The sequence below is a fragment of the Lycium ferocissimum genome, chromosome 1 (assembly GCF_029784015.1).
Source record: "Lycium ferocissimum isolate CSIRO_LF1 chromosome 1, AGI_CSIRO_Lferr_CH_V1, whole genome shotgun sequence".
In the NCBI taxonomy this organism is placed as follows: Eukaryota; Viridiplantae; Streptophyta; class Magnoliopsida; order Solanales; family Solanaceae; genus Lycium; species Lycium ferocissimum.
In genome coordinates, this window is record NC_081342.1 from 12,786,955 (window position 1) to 12,807,703 (window position 20,749).

The 20,749-nt window shown below is 32.2% G+C and overlaps 1 protein-coding gene across 1 annotated transcript; it reads right to left on the reverse strand.

The window, feature by feature from the left end:
- Window positions 1-12,742: 12,742 nt before the first annotated feature.
- LOC132048677 (protein TRANSPORT INHIBITOR RESPONSE 1-like) lies at window positions 12,743-18,946 on the reverse strand. Its single transcript, XM_059439377.1, has 3 exons — window positions 18,369-18,946; window positions 14,856-15,348; window positions 12,743-14,163 (listed from the first exon to the last, which is right to left on the reverse strand). The coding sequence occupies exons 1-3, from the start codon at window positions 18,821-18,823 to the stop codon at window positions 13,366-13,368; spliced, it is 1,746 nt and encodes a 581-aa protein (XP_059295360.1). The 5' UTR covers window positions 18,824-18,946; the 3' UTR covers window positions 12,743-13,365.
- Window positions 18,947-20,749: the final 1,803 nt, after the last annotated feature.

Consider the following 20,749-nt stretch of genomic DNA (forward strand, 5'->3'; position numbering starts at 1 on the left):
TCCTATCAACTGAACTACTTTAGCAATTATGTTTGAGGGACCCATTTAAAATATATGATAGTTTTTCAAGGTATATAAATATATGTATATAAGGTTTTTTCCGAAGTTAGGGGGCATGTGTCCCCCCACTCTTCAAGGTGGGTCGGCCCTTGCAAGAAATACACTATTATTAATAACTTCCTTTTACTTTTACAAGAACAGCAATTAAAATTCCAACTTCCTAATTATCACCAATCATGATGCCTGTACTTTCAAAGAGTTCCATTTTTCTGATGGTATCCCAAGTAAAAACCGTCCGGTCTCACCACCCATACACATTCAGATTTATGATCGCTTGGAATTTTTCCCTTATGGATACATCTAAATTTGTTGTTAAACACTTCAAAAGTATTCTCTTTTGAACCCCACTAGAACTGACAATAGATAGTACGTTTCAAAATGCTCGCAAAACGATCAACTGAATATTTTCTTGGGTATTGGCTAGAAAATGCATGCCAATGTCATCTTGTTTAGAAGTACAACGAAGTCTCAGTTGAGGGGAACCGGAACCATGCAATATCATCGATGACCTGTAAGTGATACCTCGGAGGTGGAAAACAAGTTGTTATAAGTTGGCTAAGAGAAAACATAATAAACAACATCAATAGGATGATGATAGAGGGGTAACTCATTTTGGATCGATGTTAATTACAAGGTGTAGAAGGTGATGTTTCGCTCAGATCTTAGTAACAAAATCTTTTTTGAATGGACATGAGGAAATTCTTTTTTTGGATGGATATGCTATAAGAGGTACTTTTGGCTTACAATAGGGCTTCGTTTTTGGATGGATATTTGGCAACAGATGTTATACTAATTTTAATACTAAAAATGTATAATATGATATTTAACATTGTATAGTTATGTAAAGTACTCCCTATTAATAAAGCTTCGGGACAAAGATACGTTGGGCTCAGTTTTAGGAAAGGAAATTTTTTAAAAATATACAGCTCAACAAAATACTTTACATCCCATAGTCATATTTTCCGTTTTCAGCCACATAGTCAATTTTTATTGCAACTGTGTTTACGTACCTTTACACATTATTAACTATTATACAGTATTTACATACCTATATAAATAATATATCAACCTTATATAAAAATGTAAAATTATGTATAAAAACGTATTTATATGTTGTTTTACTAATGAGTATCTTTCATCTATAAATTTGGGTCTAACTTAGGCATAAATGACATGACTTCAGGCATAAGTACGTCTTAGGCTTTGGCAAGCTAAATTTCATACCCATATGTCGAAGTCCTTGAAATGGTAAATTTGCAAAAGATTATGAGTTTTGGCTATGTGTTGGCTCTCAAATTGATTGTGTCTTGCCCGTCCATCATAGCACAGTTGCACTGATGAGTCCGTACCCACCCACTGTCCAACCTCAGGTAATTGGGTTGTAGAAATATATATATATATATATATATATATATATATATATAAAATATATAAATGTATTAAATTCTTACATTACGAAATCGTACATTATGCCTCACAATACAGATACCTTGTTGTTGTTGAATGGCCAGTGACCAGTGCCTTGGCAAATTTCCAATCTAAATTGGACTTTTATCATTTACCCTTAAAATTTTACCATAAGCAAAAGCATGAAATTCAATAAACCTAATTTGATTCATGTTAATGGCAAAAGATACATTAGAGAATATTCTATGTCGATCTCATCCATTAATTCTGTCGTGGATTATGTTCCAATTAATTTTCTGCTTGAATTTGCATTACTCTTTCTTTCTTAATATCTCTGAACTCGATAAAATCAGGAAAAAAACAAGCATTGAGAATGGAAGATGATGCAAGAATTCTCGTCCCCAAAAATCAGAATTCATTAATTGTAATACCAATCCGTTTACAGAAATAATAACTCAAATCCAAAAAAAGGACTATATAAATAGTAGAACAAAAAAGACCATCTGAAGCTTTTGCTTGAGCTTCTATTCCTCCTAATCTATGTTGCTCGGATCCTCTAGACCTTGTTATAGGATACGAATCACACACGATAGTACTTTGAAAGAGTCCAATCATTATACCTCTCGGTTGTTTGTGCCCTTGATAGCCAAAATATGCTGTTCAACAGAATCGTTTAACAACAATAAATCTGCGACGAGGTGGTGGACTCATACATGAAATGAATAAGAAGAGGACAGCAATAACAACAGCTATGAAGAGTGGACTCACATTCCAACCATTACCTCCATCCAACTCCACTATCATCATCTTTCCCATTTTCGAATTTTGGCACAAAAATTCGTCTGCAAAATAATCCGACAACTGATGGCTAGAAAGAGAAATAAAGCAAATTAGCTGCAGTCTATAGTGCAATTGGCGATCTTTATATACACATTATAGACGTGTTATGTTAGTTAAGTATGAAAATAATTTGTAGATGTCATGAAACCTCTCTAGTGGTATACTTGTTAGTATTAATTTAGTATAGATAGACTTATGAAAATTTCAAAGTCTTTGTCCATTTCTTGCCTTTCCCTTTCATTGTTTCCTAGTCTCTTCTTCTTAGTATTAGCCTCCTTGTGTGATGATTGGGTCTATAAATCTTCGGAATTGCGAGGAAACACCTTTGCTACCTTAGCTTATTATAACTACTTCATGGTAGAGTAGAGAGTCTATTAAAAAAAAGTTACTCGTGTTTATTCTTTTAATTATGGTCAAGTGATATATGTCTTATTAGTTAAATTTGCAACTCTTAGAAATAAATTATTTCACTCGGCACAAGCATCGTGTATAAGTAAGTATTTTTTCGAGAATCTGCCTGCTCTCCTTTCACGTAACATGATTAGATGTGACGGAAGAAACATTTCAAATATTGCAGGTAAATTTTATGCTAAACATAAATTAAACTTAGTAAAAATAATAAACAACTTGTTATCATGGGTTAAACTACACTATAATAACAATTACTATACCTCCGTCCCAAACAAGTATATGAATCTTTACTACCATATCTCCTGTTTAGCTTCATCTCAAGCCATAATTTTAGAAAATAAAAAGTACTAAAAATTATATAGATTTTTGGCATAAGAATCTCTAATAGAGCTAGAGCCCGTTTGGATTGGCTTATAAGTTGGTCAAACCAGCTTATAAGCCATTTTTAGCTTATATGAGTGTTTGGCAAAAATTAAAAAACAGCTTAAATTAAGTTAAAAAGGCTTAAATAAGCCAAAATCAAGAAGTTGCTACTCTCAACTTTTTTTTTTTTTTTTTTGGGGCTTAAAAGCCATTTTGGTTTGACCAACAACTTTACCCTTTTATCCCTTATATTTTCTATTAATTTCAATATTACCCTTACTTCTAAAAATCCTTTAAACACTTTTATCCAAACATGTAACTGTTTATTTATAAAAAACTTTTAACACTTAAAAATACTTTAAGCACTATGTTTAAAAGCCACTTTTTTTCGGCCGCCTAGTAGACTCGTGAGAAACGTGAGAAAGAACAAGAAAATGATGTCAACACTGAGATGGGTTTAAGGTCAGGTCAGTCAATGGTAAATAGCTTTGATTGGTACTAAAATTGACTTTGGATAAACAAGACTAATATTAGACGCAATATTAAACGCACACTCTTGACTCGTGAAAATGATTCTTTTGTCGTAGAAAATAGCTCTAAAAGACTAAAACCACATCAATAATATTCCATATTTAACAATATAGTTTGTTTATGGAAGGGAAGCTCGTTTTCGTTGCAGTGATATTAACAAGGGTAGTGGATAATCGGGTGCATTTTTTTTCTATTCCCGGAATTTTAGCATTAGTCTTATATTCTCTTATTCTCATATTTTTATATTTTTATTACTATCTATTGTTTCTTTAACCTCGATTACCTTATTATCTTGCTATTGTTTTTGTTTGTTGCTAATGTGTCTCTTTTTCTTCTTTCTTTGAGCCGAGGGTCTCTCTAAAACAGCCTCTCTGACTTCGCAAGGTGAAGTAAGGTTTCCGCACACTCAAGTTCTCAATCCTCCTCAGACACCACTTGGAGGGATCACACTAGTTATCTTGTTGTTGTTGTTGTAGTAGTAGTAGTTTTGGTTTCTTGGTATAGTTGAAAACATGAATTATATGGCTAATTTTCCTTCAAAAAGATCGAATATTGTTAGGTACAATAGTACGAGATTTTTATCAAACAGGAAAGAAAACTTTTTCGCCATGTGATTGGTGGTCCGTTGAGTAATTTACATTCTAACATCAATGTTCATTTTTCCAATGAAATTTCATTTTTTTTTGGGTTTGAAGTTATTTTTTTTTACTACTTTTAGTAGGCGTTTGGCCATCAATTTTGAAACCATGGCGTTTGGCCATCAATTTTAGTCGTGGTTTGAAACCATGGTTTCAATCCAAATCGTCCAAAAAAGCATAGTTTGGGTTTGAAACCATAGTTTCAACTTTTTTAAATACAAAATTTAACCCATAAGTTAATATTTTGTAAAAAAAAAAAAACTTATAAGTTAGTAATATTTTTAACAATTACTCCTATCAGTCATTTACCAATCTCATTAACTTCCACTAACGTTTATTTATGTCTACCAATCTTTAATTTATGTGGAAAGATTATATTAAATAGTAGTTACATTACTATTCATATTAAATTTTCGATTTTATTGAATTAAAATTTGATTAATTGCATTTTTTAGAAAAGCCTTCTAGTAGTGTACAAGTTTTGTTATAAACTATGATTTGCTCATTTGGTAAGATTGTATAAGAATTGAGAATGTTTTGATAGTTTTTATAATTTGTGGTGTTTTTATGTCTATAAGAGAAAATACAACTTAAAATATTCAAATTGTATGTTCAAACATGGTTTGAAACCAGGTTTCAAACCATGATTTCAAACTATGTCCAAACGGGGCCTTAATAAGAGGGAATAGAGGAGCTTCCCGTTCTCCTGAATTGACCGATTTGCCCTTAATATTTAACTTATCCCATTGGTCGTCCTCGTATAAAATGGTAAATATCTTCAACTTTGGGGCCTTCACTTTGGTTTTACCCCTTTTGTTGCCGCCAAAGAAGTTGCACCTCTGGCATCCGTTTGCTGTGCACTTTCTCCTATGAGATGGTAAATTGTCCTTTTGTTTGCGTAAATTCTAATTATACCCCTTATTTGGTGTGATGTCTTGATGGGATATACATATTTTACATATTACTTGACTCACCAACTATATTAATTTGTAGAAAAAGTGGCACCCTAATCAATTAAGTAACTACTCCAAGTTGAAGGAAGGTGAAAAAATTCTAATCCCTTTATTTATGTTGCATAGCAATACAAAGAAATATTCTAATATTTCTAATATTTGATATTCTACTAAAAATACTTAGATTAGTTCTAAAGCTTGAAAGAAACTGATGCATTTATTTTTTAATTAAAATTATCATAGTGAAATGATAAATTGAGGACATAATCATTATTTTGTACTACATCTATCCCATTGTATATGGCACAATTGTAATTTCATTATGAATTTTAATTTATTTTACTAATTTTCATCAGAAAAGTTATGAAATTTGAAGTTTGAAATTTAAAATAAAAATTAAATAGCTTGACCCAATGAGAGGAGCCTCACTAATTTTATGATTGCATCCTAGAACTTCATTTTTTCTTCTTAAATTTTTACACTTAAATTATTAACTTTACCAAATTTCAAATCCACTGCAATTAATTAAATAAGTATTGACACACATAATAACAAGTTAGAGCAATATGTGCTCTTCCAAATGTGAGAAAAAAGCTATAATGGCACTCGAAGGCTTCCTTTTTCTATTTTTATTTTAACCTTACCCAGTTAATTCTTCAGATAAAATTAATAAAACTCCACCTCAAGTTACCTAAGCTGTTAAATTCAACCAAGTCTTTATGAAATTAATCAAAACAAAACCAATATTTCAATCATTTTTACTCAAAACTTCGTTCTCGGTTTGCTTTGTAACTAGGGTTTGCCCTGAATTTCCTATCTTATTTGGATTTTACCATAATTGTGTTTTACTTCAAAAAGGTTTGTTGGTAGAAAAAGATTTTCTTTGTGGAAAAGGATTCTACCATGTTTATTCCTTTTCTTGTAGGAGAAGGTTTGGACTTCTATAAATAGGAGTTCATTTCTTCTCTTAAACAACACAATAGCATCCATAATGTAGTCCTTTAAAGAGTCTTGTTTATAGGGAGATTATTCTCTCCACAGTTTTATGTCTTTCTTTATATTAGTTTTCAATATGTAGATCAATTGATCAAACCCTATTAAAATATTATGTCTTTTCAGTATATTTTCATTGTCTTCTGATTTATCGTCGTTTAAAGTTTGCAATTGTTAGCTTCCGCATGACGCCCCGATTATTTCGATCCCAACACTATTGAGGTGTAACAATTTTATCTAACTATGCTTTTTTATCCCTATACATTCTTTTGCTGAAAAAGAATGGGCTCCCTTTAAATACCAAGCAATGGCGAGAGCCATTAGTCATCATTCCAAGCTAACGGTTAAATGTGTCCTAAAATAGTATAAAATATGTTGGTGTAATAACAACAATTGATGAGAAAAGACTTCTGTTAAATTTTCAAATTTGTTCCTTCATCATTTATCCATGACAATAAAAACTAGAGAAAAAAATCATGTTCGATGTAGTGCTTGGGCCGTGCTTGCACGGGCAACTCCTTTTTAGTAACATTCTAGAATCATGTCTTATTGTTCTAACTTTCTAGTACATTTTCCATTTAATATCACACTCATTTAACTTCATAGATGTAAACGGATTTTTATTATACATTAGGATTTAAATATGTTAAGTAGAAAACATGAATCACCACATTACTTCAACTCAAAAGGAAAAAAAAGGAAGAGGTGAAACTTTACTACAATAGAAAAAAATTAAATTCTTTAAACACTGCCTCAAGAAAGACACATTGGATACATCATCAATTGGAAAAGAACTATTAAAATAAATTGATGATAAAAGAAAATTTGCGTCTCAAAAATCTAACTTTGCATCTCCAAAAAAAAAAAAAAAAAAAAAGCCTAGTTATAAAGTTAGTTTATATTACCAACTAGTGAATTGGTTCGCGCTTCACGCAATTATAACTTTTTAGATATCGGAATAATAAAACTTTTAATATCTTTTTTAGTCCTCAAATCAAGTGGATTAGATTTTATGTTCTAAAAGCATTTTATTATTGTCGCTTAATTTTACTATTTTCTTTAGTATTTCAACAATTATGAGTTTTTAATCTTCTAGAAATACTTAAATTTTATATAATAATATAAACTATATAGGTGGAACATCGTTTAAACATAGTTTTCCTTTGTTTATTTTATTTTTCGGGTTTTGATATTTTTATATCGATATGCATATAAGTTCTAAACATAACTTTTCTTTATTCATCTAATATATTAAATAACTATCTAATTTCTCTTCTCCAACTTTCAAGAGTTTCATTTTAATTCTTTCTCCTTTTCAAAAATCTTCAAAAGCAAAATGCGTCAACAACAATGTCTACTAGGAAAGTAATAAGGAAAGGGGAGAAACATACAGACAAAATTTCTTCGATTAACTTCTGCCGTATATTTTTCTTTGTTTTACCTTACTTTCCCTTTTTCTTTCCTCTTCTTATTTCTCTCTTGCTTCCTCGGCCATTCATCATAGTAAAAATATTTACCTTTTCATCTTTTTCTTCTTTCACTGGAACATCATATTTTTTATAGCCAAGAACTCCACTTTATAGCTACTCCTTTCCATTTTCAGAATCATCAAAAATATACTAAAATTTCATAAAATCTAAGAAAAAAATTGCCCGTTTCTTTTAAAACATTTCCTACGAATTCAACATAAGATATCATCAAAAAAGGAGAAGAACTATTCAAGCTTCAATTTCACTGTGAATCCTTTGACAATTGAGAAATTTATCGTAATAATTTCTTTTCATTGAAAAGAAGTAAAACTATTTGGTAAAGGTAATTATAGAATAACATCTTTAGTTACAAGTGTTGATATACTTTCCAGTTTTAACATTTAATAGCTAAGCAACAAAAGTATGTTTACACTATCTATAAAATATAGGATAGATAAATGAAAAGTACAAATTATTTAAAAAAAATTAAACATTTGGTATAAAAAACTTTAGTACCTGAAAACCCCTGTTTTCGATTCAAGAAAGTTTCTACCCATTAGAGATCAAAATAGAAAGAAGTAGAGATTAATAAAACAACTATGAATCATAATAATCCGTCAAAAATAATAGTATCATAAAATCACCAAAAATAAAATAGGGAAATATCGCATCCACGTATAAATTCATTACTCACTTATTTCTGATATGCAAAAAAAAAAAAAAAATCACAGCCATATATAAAAAATAACAATCTAATGTTCTAGAAAATTAAAAAAAAAAGGAAAGAGAGTTCAAAAGAAGTACTCACGACTCACCTGGCGTAAAAGAGGACAGAATCTTTTGATAGTAGTGACTAAATTTGTTTTAGTAGGCATTTGGACATGCGGTTTCAAACTAAGTGTTTGGACATGCAGTTTGAAACTATGGTTTGAAACCATGAGATGAAACCAGCGTTTGGACATGCATTTCATCTCATGATTTCAAAAAATTTAAATATAAAATTTGATCCATGAGTTTATATTTTGTAAAAAGAGACCCATAAGTTGGTAGATATTTTTAACAATTACTCCCACCAACCATTTACCAACCTCATTAATTTCCACCAGCCTTTATTTATGTCTACCAACCTCATTACTATTCATGTTAAATTTTCGTTTTTATTGAACTAAAGTTTGATCAATTGATGTTATATTTTTTAGAAAGGTCTTCTAGTAGCGTATTAATTTTGTTATGAACTATGACTTGGTCATTTGGTAAGATTGTATAAGAATTGGGAAATGTTTTGGTAGTTTTCACAACTTGTGGGGGGTTTTATGTCTATAAGAGAAAATACAACTTAAAATATTCAAATTTATGTCTAAATACGTGATTTATTGTGATTTATTTCAAATCCCAATCAATTTCCTTACTTATCATATTTTGATAAGGATGTTTCTGAAGAGAAGAAGTAATAAAATAACGACATGTAACTGAAGTTAAGAAAAAACTGAAACTAATAAAGTACCCATTTATGGGTTATTTAATAGCAGCTTTTAAATTTGTTGTAAAAGAAACGTTTCAAACGTATGATGATAAAGAAGAGTAACAAAGATCGTGGCTATTTCAGATTAATATAAAGAGTGATGAGCTTGAGTGCTACATTTCTTGTATAAGGCATTTACTAATTCATAGGTTAGTAGGAGAAATGAGTCAAAAAATGAAATAAAAATGAAAAAATACCAAAAAAAAGGAGAAAAAAGAAAAATGTAAATGCTAGCGATAGAATCACATTGTCTATGCCTAGTTTTATTATATATATGATATAGATTTTATTGAGTCGAAACAAGACAATAATATTAGTTTTGGGAAGTTTCCAAGGAACGAACAAATTTTATATTATAGCCCTCCTTCTTTTTTGTGTGTTCTATTTTGATGTTTTTTCAAATGTCTTGTATCTTTTGAAAGATTCATACATACTTCAGTTATTTTAATGTGAAAAGAAAAATATTTTAATCATTGTCATTATAACGGATAAAATTCCACGATCATAACAGAAATTAACCCAAGCAATAAGACTACTTGACAATATTAGATCAAAGTAATTTTTCATTTCCATCCCGTATTGCCTTCACACACAACAATCCACCGTCTCTTACAGTCGTTGTACCCCTGATCTTCCAACTGGCTTTCCAATTGAAAATGGTAAATACTAGTTTCTTTTTTTAGATTTTTTTTTTTTTTTTGGTGTGGTTTTGCTAACTGGTGTCTGATATCCATTTTGGAGTCCCGATTAATTCGACTTTTACATCGTCCAAGGCCCATTAAAAAAAACATATATATTACCATTCCGAAAGCTCAAACTCGAGTTTCTTTTTGAGATGATATATATACCAAAATGAGTCAAAAGGCCACGTAAGAATCCACTTTGAATAGATACAGCCAGCAGTCAATAAATGTTGTAAGAGATAATTGAGTAGATAGTAACGAATAAGAGTGTACATGGACCGGGTTGGTTCAGGTTTTTTAAAGATCAAACCAAATCAATTGCATCGGGTTTTTAAATTTATAAACCAAACCAAACCAAACCAATAAAAGTCGGGTTTTCTCTGTTTTTTCGGGTTGGTCGGGTTTTTTAGGTTTTTTTTCCGATAAAGTCTTCATACAAAACATATAACTTGTACTTCAAATATTTCTTTAGACATAGTAACATACGAGTATCTAATTAAGATATTTATTAAGAAAATAACACAAAACGTGAGATGAGAAATGAAATTGTACTAAAATATTCAACGAAATAAATTTAGTGAAATTGCATAAAATAAAATGATCATAATTTAAAAGTACTAAGCCATGCTACAACAAATACGGCTAATTTATAAGACATGTAGAAAATGATCATAATCTAAAAGTACTAATTCATGTTAAAATAAGTACGGTAATATGTATTAATTACATGACTAGATATTAAAGAAAAAAATAAAATTAAGTTATATATTTTCACTTTCTAAACTAATATAAAACTAAATAATAGATATCAACATTATTGTCATTCCAGTGTTAGATATGAATTACTTTTGTTAGCATTAGTATTGATTTGATTTTTGTTGAGTTTTATTTGAGTTACTAATATCATTGGGCTATAAAATTTGTTGGACCATTCAAAATTCTAATTCCAAGCTTGAAATAATATGTTAAAAGATAAAAAAAACTATGAAAAAGTTAAAGAAACATTTATAAATTACATTATAAATAAATAAAATAAATATTTTAATGTATAAAATATGTTTGAAATTTTATAAATATAATGTCGGGTTGGTTTAATTCGGTTTGACTTTTTTTAGTTAAAATCAAACCAAACCAATAGTGTTCGGTTTTTTCTTTTTAAAACCAAACCAAGTCAAACCAAACCACTAATCAGGTTTTTTTCTCGGTTTGGTTCGGATTATCGGTTTGGTGCGGTTTGTCGGTTTGCTTTGTACACCCCTAGTGACGAAGAGAGATTGTATTTTAGGTAATTGAAAAATCTAAAGAATTATGAAAAGAATTACATATTAATGTTACAAGAAATAGAAACCTAAATGAGAAGTAAATCTAAGCCACAAAATATGAAACTAGTAGCAAGATTTAATCATTGTCATTATTATGCAGAATGATAGAGAAATATTAAAGAGAATCCAAAGCCAAGGGCAGGAGGAGGAGTTGGAAAATAAGATGTAATGATAATATGTGAAGAAAATGATGAAACGAGTAAGCAATTATGAAGGTGATGATAGTCATAATAGATAGACCAAAGGAAACATGCAGGCATCATAAGCCAATTAAAAGTTCGTCTCAAAATTGATCATTAAATCTTCTACAGTGGAGTTCTATTCATACCACTTTTTTTCTTTTTCCTTTTCTGGGTTTTTGGCAGACCCCAATGAATATAAAGTGGTACTCAAATACATACCTCAGTCTCAAACTAGTGAAATACTCCTTCCGTCCTAATTTATGTGTTCCTTTATAATCTGTCTTCAAAAAAAATATCACCTTTCTATAAATAAAAACAACTTGACTTTAAAATTCCCTTTTTACTTTTAAATATGTAGCTGCACAAATGTCTAAAGTTTATTTTAGACTATGAATTTCAAAAATCTTCTTTTCTTTTTTAAACTTTGTGTTGTCAACCGATGTCACATAAATTGGGATGGAGAGATTATATTCATTGTCATTAACTAGTTTTATACTCACTATAGTCTTATCGTAATTTTTATTTATTTGAGTTTAGAGCTGGCAATATACATAAGGTGAGTAGAGTGAGAGTGAGAAAGATGCACCAAAAAAGAAAAAGACAGAAAGAGCAGAGACACTGATTCCAGCTTTTGCTTTCTTACTCTGGAATATCTGTCGTATATTAGTATACCACTACTTTTTTTTTTCTCTCTTTTTCCCTCTGGGGAGGTTGATGGGGATTCAGCCTTTTCTGCCAGGTGCGGTATCTGTTATATTATTGTCTGTCTGTCTCTGTGTTTCTGTCTTTTATTTGGTCCAATTCTACACACAAGAAAAGAACCCTTTACTTCACACCACATAACTTTTTAAGTATTTCATTTCTTGTCTCAGAAAATCCGTGGCTACAATAATTGTAAGATTATCTAATGGAGATTTGAACAATTCTTTTGGCTACTCTTTTTGCATTTTTTTTTTCAACCTTTGGCTTGTTTCGACTAGTCAAGACTTGATAGCGGAAAGGCGACAGTAACGCTGAAAAAGTTGTGAACACAAAGCAATGTCAATCTCCTTATCTAACTCCCACGTTGGAATCTTTCACATGCCCCCACCGTCCAAGAAAAAACTCTTTAAATGACACCAACTATTTAATCAATAATAAAACTTAGCCTACCATGTTTCTTCCATTACCATAGGTCATGGCACGTATGAACTAGCATATTGCTTTCTTACCTAAAAACTATAGATGTCGTTGGGGAGCAACAAGAGTGATAATTACTAGAAAACTACTATGCAGTTGCCATTAACAGAGGCAAAGAATGTTTTTAAAAGAAACCTTGTGGGCGGCATATCATTACATTTTACTAGCATACAACTAGTAGATGTTAAATATTCATGACGGGGAATTTCCATTTGTATACTGTTGTAACGACATTGCAACTCGATTTAGAGTTGTCAAGTTAATGGCTACATGGCTGATACCAGCTCCAACTATACGCAGATCGAAGCAGACTAACACTCCCTAGCATTTCTGCGCGAGGTTGTTTCCCCAACTTTAATCCTTGATCTCTAAAAGAGCTAAACTAACATTTTGTCATACATGGTCCTAATTAACTTATCATCCAAGTTCAAGATGGCACCCTTTCATAGAAAATAAGTCCATTAGAAGAAAGGAAACTACATAATGAAGCGAAGTCCGAAAATAACGCATACACGGCAAAAATATGCCCCCAAACCCCCAAATCCCACCCAAAGAAAACGAAATAATTGTTACAGTAACTCAGAGTTCAACCTCTTTATTAAAAACTACCTGCTGTAAAGTAGCTCAGCCAAGAGTAAAATTGATGGCATATGAGCTCTCGAGCCTCTACTTCTTAGCTGTGATGTTCCCAACCTCGACTGGCACTGCAACTACATAAGGCGTGACAAACAAATGCAGGAGGATAAACACAGCGCTAATACCTGCCATCATTCCTTGTGAAGCCTCCCTGGAATTTCCAATTGCTATATGGCTCAGGACAACCTCGCTACTGCATCTTCATCCATTGTCCAAACAAAACCAGGTGTGTCAAACCTCCGTCCAGCCACTGTTCGATATATGTAAAGTTTCTCCACAGGGCAACTTTCTGGCCTTGTATCAGGAGGACCCCTCTCATCTATGACTTCCACATTAAGTCTAGGCATCTTCTGAGCTAGCAGCTTACATGCTTCAAAACTTACTGAACAAGAAGACATCCAAAGGGATCGCATTGTCTCAAGCTTTGCAGCATTCGCCAAGACAGCCTTGTCCCCAAAGGGACAATCTCTGATCTCCAACTTCCGGAGACTATCACAACCAGAGAGCACATGGTGGAGTCCCAAATCGCTATCACCAGCAAAAGCTATGGAAAGCATCTCCAACTTTTTAGCATGGGTCCCAATGTACTCAAAGACACGATCGGTGAGGAGGCCAGAAAGTGAAAGTCGCCGCAATTCCTTGCAGTTCTCCACAATAGCCCCAAAACCAGTATCAAGCGGCCCAAGGGTTAAGTAATCAGGAGTTCGAGGCTCAATAATACACAAGCGAAAACGAATCATGTTAGGACGATTCTTAGCAATAGTAACTAAAGCTGCATTAGTCATTTGGCGGCAGAAGTATAAAACGGACTGGAGCTTTGGGCAGCCATCTGAGACAGCTACAAGGCCTTGCTCCGTCACGGTTGCATTTGGTTCTTGAGCAAACGGGTCAGAAGGAAACACCCTCAGCTCTTGAAGGTCCTTACAATTGGCGGCAAGTTCCTCAAGACCGGTATCTTCAATGTAGTCTAGCACCTGCAGTGACATATATTGAAGTAATTCAGCACTTGTAACATGGCACTGGAGTCTATAAAAGCAGGAAAAAGAATATAGAACCAGTTTGGCTAAGGAAGAATAGATTAAAAAAAATCAGCATAGAACCATCTCATTTGGGTGGATTACTATGTGCATCGGTTTGTAGGCAAAAGTATTAAACAACTGAAGCCCTTCCATCCGGATCACAATCAAGCATGTAACACTTAGCTTCAACTTCCAAGGAAAGTGAGTTTATTAGCAATACAGTATCAAATATTTGTGGCGTGGAATTTTCCTAACCAACATAAGTGGAGTTTATCTACAGATAGAATTATTTTTTGCCTATCCATGGCAATTATTATTAATTAGGGACAAATTATTTAGCATCCGAACGAAATTGACCTGAATATAGCAAAATCGTTTAAGAGGATCCGTAAAGCTGAGACCAACTAAATTAGGATTAAGCCGTGGTTGTTTGATTGCTCAGTAGCAGTTAGGAATCGGCACAACCACAAACTTGTTCTGTTCAAATTCTTCTCAGAGAGTATCTGCTAAATTTCATCACAGCAAGTATGACGTTATAATCTCATTGCCTCTTCTTCTCCTTTATCAGGAGAAAAAAAAATGTTTGCAGTTGTACCACGCACATCAATTAAGTCTTCGAAATATTCAAAACACAAGCAAGAACATACCCACAACCGCTGCAAATTGTGACACTGACTTATGAGCTTGCCGAGCTCCGGGTTTTGACAAGTAGCATAGCTCAAATTCAAAGAGGTAAGTCTTGAGCACGCTGGATATATAGCTGGAACGTAAGCCGGTACAACATCCCAAAACCCTGACAAGCATTTAAGATGCTTGCAGCCCGAAAAGGCTTCTGTCAGGTTCGAGAAGACATCAGAGCGCACATCAGCAGAGTAGGCACCTGTACCAAATTCGACCAACTGGGAAGCGCGGCGAAGCAGGTTTGGAATCTTCTCAAGGGGCACAGCACGATTTATCCGAAGAGTCCTCAAATTAGGAGAGCGGGCAACCAGGCGCTCCAAAGCTAGGAAACTGACCTCAGAAGCCAAACAGGCAATGTTAAGTGAAACAAGTGATGTGCAGCTATCAGGGAAATGGCTTAGCCAATGTCCACTAAGGTCCTCCACTTCACACTCTCCCAAGTCTAGTTCTCTCAGATTCCTGCAGCAAAACGGGTGTTAGATGGCAAAACCCAGCTACATAACCATTCTGTGACAAATTGAAGCACATAAACAGACTTAGCATACAACAATGCACAATAATAAATGTCAGCTGATATGAACAAGAAGAAGGAATCAGAATCGTGTTTGCCTCAAAGTGACACATTTTAAAAAGTGGAATTCAAATAAATTCCCCATTTCCTGTCCTAATCCACTCAAGCATTTCAACATTGAACCACAGATATACTCCATTACAAAACTCCATCCTGATAAAACAAATGCCTCCCAGCAAAGGACCAAGGACCAAGAAATAAACATGTGGAAATCTTCATAGAATTCAGACATTCAAATCTCCAACAACTTAAAAACAAAGCCAAGTTAAAGAGGAATGTTTTCTTACCATGCAAAATGCAGTTGCATAACAAGAGGGAAAGCAAATCTAATTAGGAATCAGAAAGAATCCAATAACTTGCTAATTATCCAGTGTATGGCACAAGAAATTAACGGTAAAAGAAGGTCCCAACTTTTTAAATCCTATAAGAAAACCCACAAGTTAGCTATTTCAATTATAAGGCTTCAGAGATCTATGAAGATGGAATGCAAATGCAAAATTTTGATGAAGTACAGGAAACTATTGGCATCTGCTCATTCAATATAAATCTAAGAAACTAAGGACCAGAAGTACACCCGGAAAAAGTTGAAAGAAATGAACAAAAAGTTTCGACCTTCAATAATACTATCGATGTGTTCTAGCAAAAGAATAAATTGGGAACAGTTCGAAACAAGGAAATGCCTGCGCTTCAACTACACAAAAGATGAATTCATATACAGTAGATACTTCATTTCCACTATCCTACAAATAGAATAAACAGCTTAAAGGATAGTGCTTCCTCGTTTTCTTGTTTGGTGAGGTCAACAAATCCCTAGAGTGCTTACTGCATTCATCAGAAAGGTTGAGACTTAACAACAATACACCAAAACAGACTTACTCCCCTTGGCCCCAATTTGTTTAAGGCCCCAACTGTACTTCCTTAGACAAAGATTTTGTTAAATAATTTCTGTACTTTAACTATAAAAAAATTGTACTAACATATACAGTAATACTTCTGATGTAGTTTCTAAAAAAAGTAAACTTTTTAAAAAAAGTTTAAGGAGTCACTGTCCAAACTAACACCAAAAATAGATCTAATTACTTTGGTACTTTTGAAACATGCTATGCTTTTTCAGACAAAGGATGTACTATTTGTCAACTTCCCCACTACAGACAAGTAGAGATAAACAAAGACCCAAAGATCAAAACTTTCATCACTACTAATTACTTTACATTTAACCAGACAGAAAAATGAGGTCAGATATAAAAGAGAAATGACTAGTAAGACCCAAAGATCAAAACTTTAATCACCACTAAATGCTTCACAGTTAGCCAAACATAAAAATGAGGCCTAATATAGAGAGAAATGACTAGTAAGATAAAATTGTACTAACATATACAGTACTAGGGGTGTTCATGGTTCGGTTTGGGTCGGTTATTGGTTAAAATCATAACCAAACCAATTTAGTCGGTTTTAAATATCTAAAACCATAACCAAACATAAAATAATAACCACCGGTTTGGTTGTTGTCGGTTTGGTTTGGTTTGGTTCGATTTTTCAATTTATGACTAGCCGTACAATCCAAATATTCTCTCTACATTCGTCAAATTTCTTAAAGTCACGGCCCACAAAACTTTATATTAAAAAGCAATGTAAAATGAAAAGAGATAGTAGGGTTTTTACTTTTTACCCGTTCCAACTTATTAGAGTTGGGCTTGGATTGTTGGACTTGACATATTCTTTTAAGACAGCCTTAAAAATACGTGACAAAAATTAAATTAATAATTAAAAGGTATAAAATATCTTTAATTATTTATGGTTAATATTATACATATAAATAATTATAAATTTTATGTATATAATTATTTATTTTTTACTATAACCATAGCAAACCAAATATTATCGGTTTTCAAATTTAAAACCAAACCAAACCAAACCAAACCAAATGTCGGTTTTTTTATTCGGTTTGGTTAAATTTTCGGTTTGGTTTTGGTTTTAACCAAAACTGTGAACAGCCCTAAGTACGTAATACATTTCATGTAGCTTCTAAAAAAGTAAACTTTATTTAAAAAGCTTAAGGAGTCGTTGTCCAAACACTAGATCTAATTACTTTGGTACTTTAAACCATGTTATTCTCTTTCAGACAACGGAAGTACTACTTGTCAATCCTCCACTGCAGACAAATACGGTAAGCAAATACCAAAAGATTAAGACTTTCATTACCACTAAATACTAAAATGAGGTCAAATATAGAGAGATACGACTAGTAAGAGCCAAAGATTAAAACTTTCATCACCGCTAAATACCCCATTACACACATAAACAAAAAAGACCCAAAGATCAAAACTCTAATCACCACCAAACACTTCACAAAAAAAATGACGTATAATATATAGAGAAATGACTAGTAAGACCCAAAGATTAAAACTTTCATCACCACTAATTTCTACAGAAATACTTTCATGTAGTTTCTAAAAATGTAAACTTTTTAAAAAATAAAAATAAAAAATATTAAGGAGTCATTATCCAAACTAGTACCCAAAATTAGATCTAATTGGTTTGGTACTTTGAACCATGCTTTTCTTTTTCAGACAAATGATTTATTTTTGTCAACTTTCCACAAAGACCCAAAGATTAAAACTTTCATTACCACTAATTACTTCAGATTTAGCTAAACAGAAAGAAAAAAAGGTCTATTATATAGAGAGAGAAATGACTATTAAGACCCAAAGATTAAACTTTTCTACACACATAAAACAAAAAAGACCCAATGATTAAAACTTAAATCACCACAAAATACTAAAATGAGGTCAAATATATAGAGAGAAATGACTATTAACCCCAAAGATTAATACTTTCTACACACATAAACAAAAAAGACCCAAAGATTAAAACATTAAATCACCACTAAAACAATACCATATATTACCTGCAATTAGCGGCAATAGCAGCAAGTCCATCAGTAGTAAAACCATCACAAGAAGACAAAACAAGAACCTTAAAATGTTTAAACGACTTAGAAATCAACTCCAAAGATTCATCAGTAATAACCATCCTTTTAAGCTTAATTTCTTCTAACCATGGATAAGACCTAGACATAGCCAAAATCCATGGATAAACATAAGCACCCCAACCATCAGGTACTAAATTAAAATCAGCAAAATGTGGTTTCCCTTTTAATTCAACAGATCTGACTTCTGGAAACCTTCTGATCATAATCCTAGGATTAATAGCATAGCAGTTACCGATGAATATCGTTTTACGACACCAACGTTCGATGTCGTACCATGATTTACAGACAAGTGATACAGCGTTACGGTCTTTGTCGGAATTAAGGAAGGAGAACACGTGTTCCAGTACTTCTTCAGGGAATGAGTATGCCATTGTTCGGGGGAAGGGTAAAAGTGGAATTATTTTTTTTAGATCTGAATCGACATTAACGAAAGAGCTTAGATTTGGTTTCTGTTAGAGAGAGAAAGGGGCAAGTGTGTGTGTCTGTGTGTACTGCAGAGAAGATAAGGTTTTATTATGTGATGATGTTTGGAATTGGGGTGGGTGGGTGGGTTAAGGGGGGTTGGGGTGACGGGGGTTAATGGTGTGGTCAAAAATGTAACCAGGGTTTGATTAGTTAAAGGAGTTATGTTACCAGAGTTGAGGATTCAAGGTTTACTGCAAATCAAACAAAACAAAGTTTTTTACTTTTTTCTATTCTTTTCTCTTCATTCTACTAACAGTTTGGTCATGAAAAGTTGAAAACGATGACCTAATTTTTAATGGCGGTTTAAAATATAAAAAAGTAAAATGAGGTATATATATAAAAATAATTTTAACTATGTATAAATAGTAGTATAATTTTCCGTCGAAGGGGGTCGGATGAACCCCTTGGCCCTTCCTCCTTCCGCTCCTGCATGAGAATGTTCACTTTTTTTTTCGGAAATTCTTTTCACTTTATTTGAGAATTAGTGTTTTGAGAAACATCTAAAACTCTGTTTTCACTATTTTTCACTCCCTCCATCTCATTTTATTGTTTGTTTGACTGGACACGAAATTTAATAAAGAAAGATAGAGTTTTAAAATAAGACTTAGATATTTATATGATTGTAAATTACCTCATAAAGTTAAACTTTTTCCAAATATAAAAAAATATTATTTTTTTTTTACTAACTAAAATAAAAAGAATGTTATATAAAATGGGAAGGAAGGAGTAACTGTTTTCACTTTCAGTACTCTCAAACATTCTTTGAAAATACTACTATAACCGTACACAATTTCTTCAACACCAACTTCAAAAATTGTCAATAAAGTGAAGAATATTTGGTTTCTTATGGCTAAACGCCTACTTAGTTTGCGTGGTCAAAATGTTACCAGAGTTGAGGGTGCAAGGTTCACTGCAAATCAAACAAAAAAAAAGTTTTCTTTTCTTTTCACTCTATTAAACTTCACGAGAATCATCAATGTTTACGCTGATCTTTTTTGTGATTCAAATTTCTGACCAATCAATCGATGATTATGTATTTTACCATAAAGAAAAGGCTTATTCACAAACAAACATCTTAAACTTGTAAGCAAATTTCAAAGTTAAGATAGGGTTTGCGTACATCATATTCTTCCATGAGGTATATTGTTGTTGTAGTAAATTCTTAGACAGTTGGATTATGATTTATTTGATAATCAACACGCGTGATAAAGTGTTAAAACTGAACATCTGATTGATTAACATTTTTGAAAAAAACTTTTGCACATATTCTCAAATGTCTATTGGGTAATAATATTAAGCACATAAAATATGTCATCTTTTTTAATTATATACATCAGCATCAATTGAATAGGCTTGAGTTTTATGGGTTATTGAGGTTAATGTGTATAATTAAAGAAGGTGAGAAGTGATTAATTTATCTATGTACCATACACTTGAAAATACGCGCAAAAGTTTTTTCAAAATTTGGACTGAAAGTGTCTAATGAAAATATTTTATCATGTGTTCATGTGCTCAATTGAAACAAATTGTGATTTAAATATCTATGTAGTAAGCCTAAAGAAAATGTATTAAGCCTAAAGAAAATGTACACAAGAGATCATGCTTAAAAAAGCTTATCGACTGAGCTCATATATTATTGGTTGATATATGAATTTTTTTACTATTAAGCTATATCATTAAAATATAATATGTTCCACGTTATGGAAAGTGGATATGGAAAAGTTAATTGAACAATAATACAAAATCATTATACTATTACTATTACTATTATTATTATTATTATATTATTGTTTGAATTATGAAACTCTTGGTAATTGCCCCCATTTCCAAGT

Bases quoted from the DNA above. Each gene is read 5' to 3' on its own strand.
- LOC132048677 (XM_059439377.1), bottom strand. From the start codon at position 18,823: ATGGCATACTCATTCCCTGAAGAAGTACTGGAACACGTGTTCTCCTTC. The intron at 15,349-18,368 runs GTAATATATGGT...GTTTTGCTGCAG, and splicing joins GCTATTGCCGCTAATTGCAG to GAATCTGAGAGAACTAGACT. The intron at 14,164-14,855 runs GTATGTTCTTGC...ATGTCACTGCAG, and splicing joins ACAATTTGCAGCGGTTGTGG to GTGCTAGACTACATTGAAGA.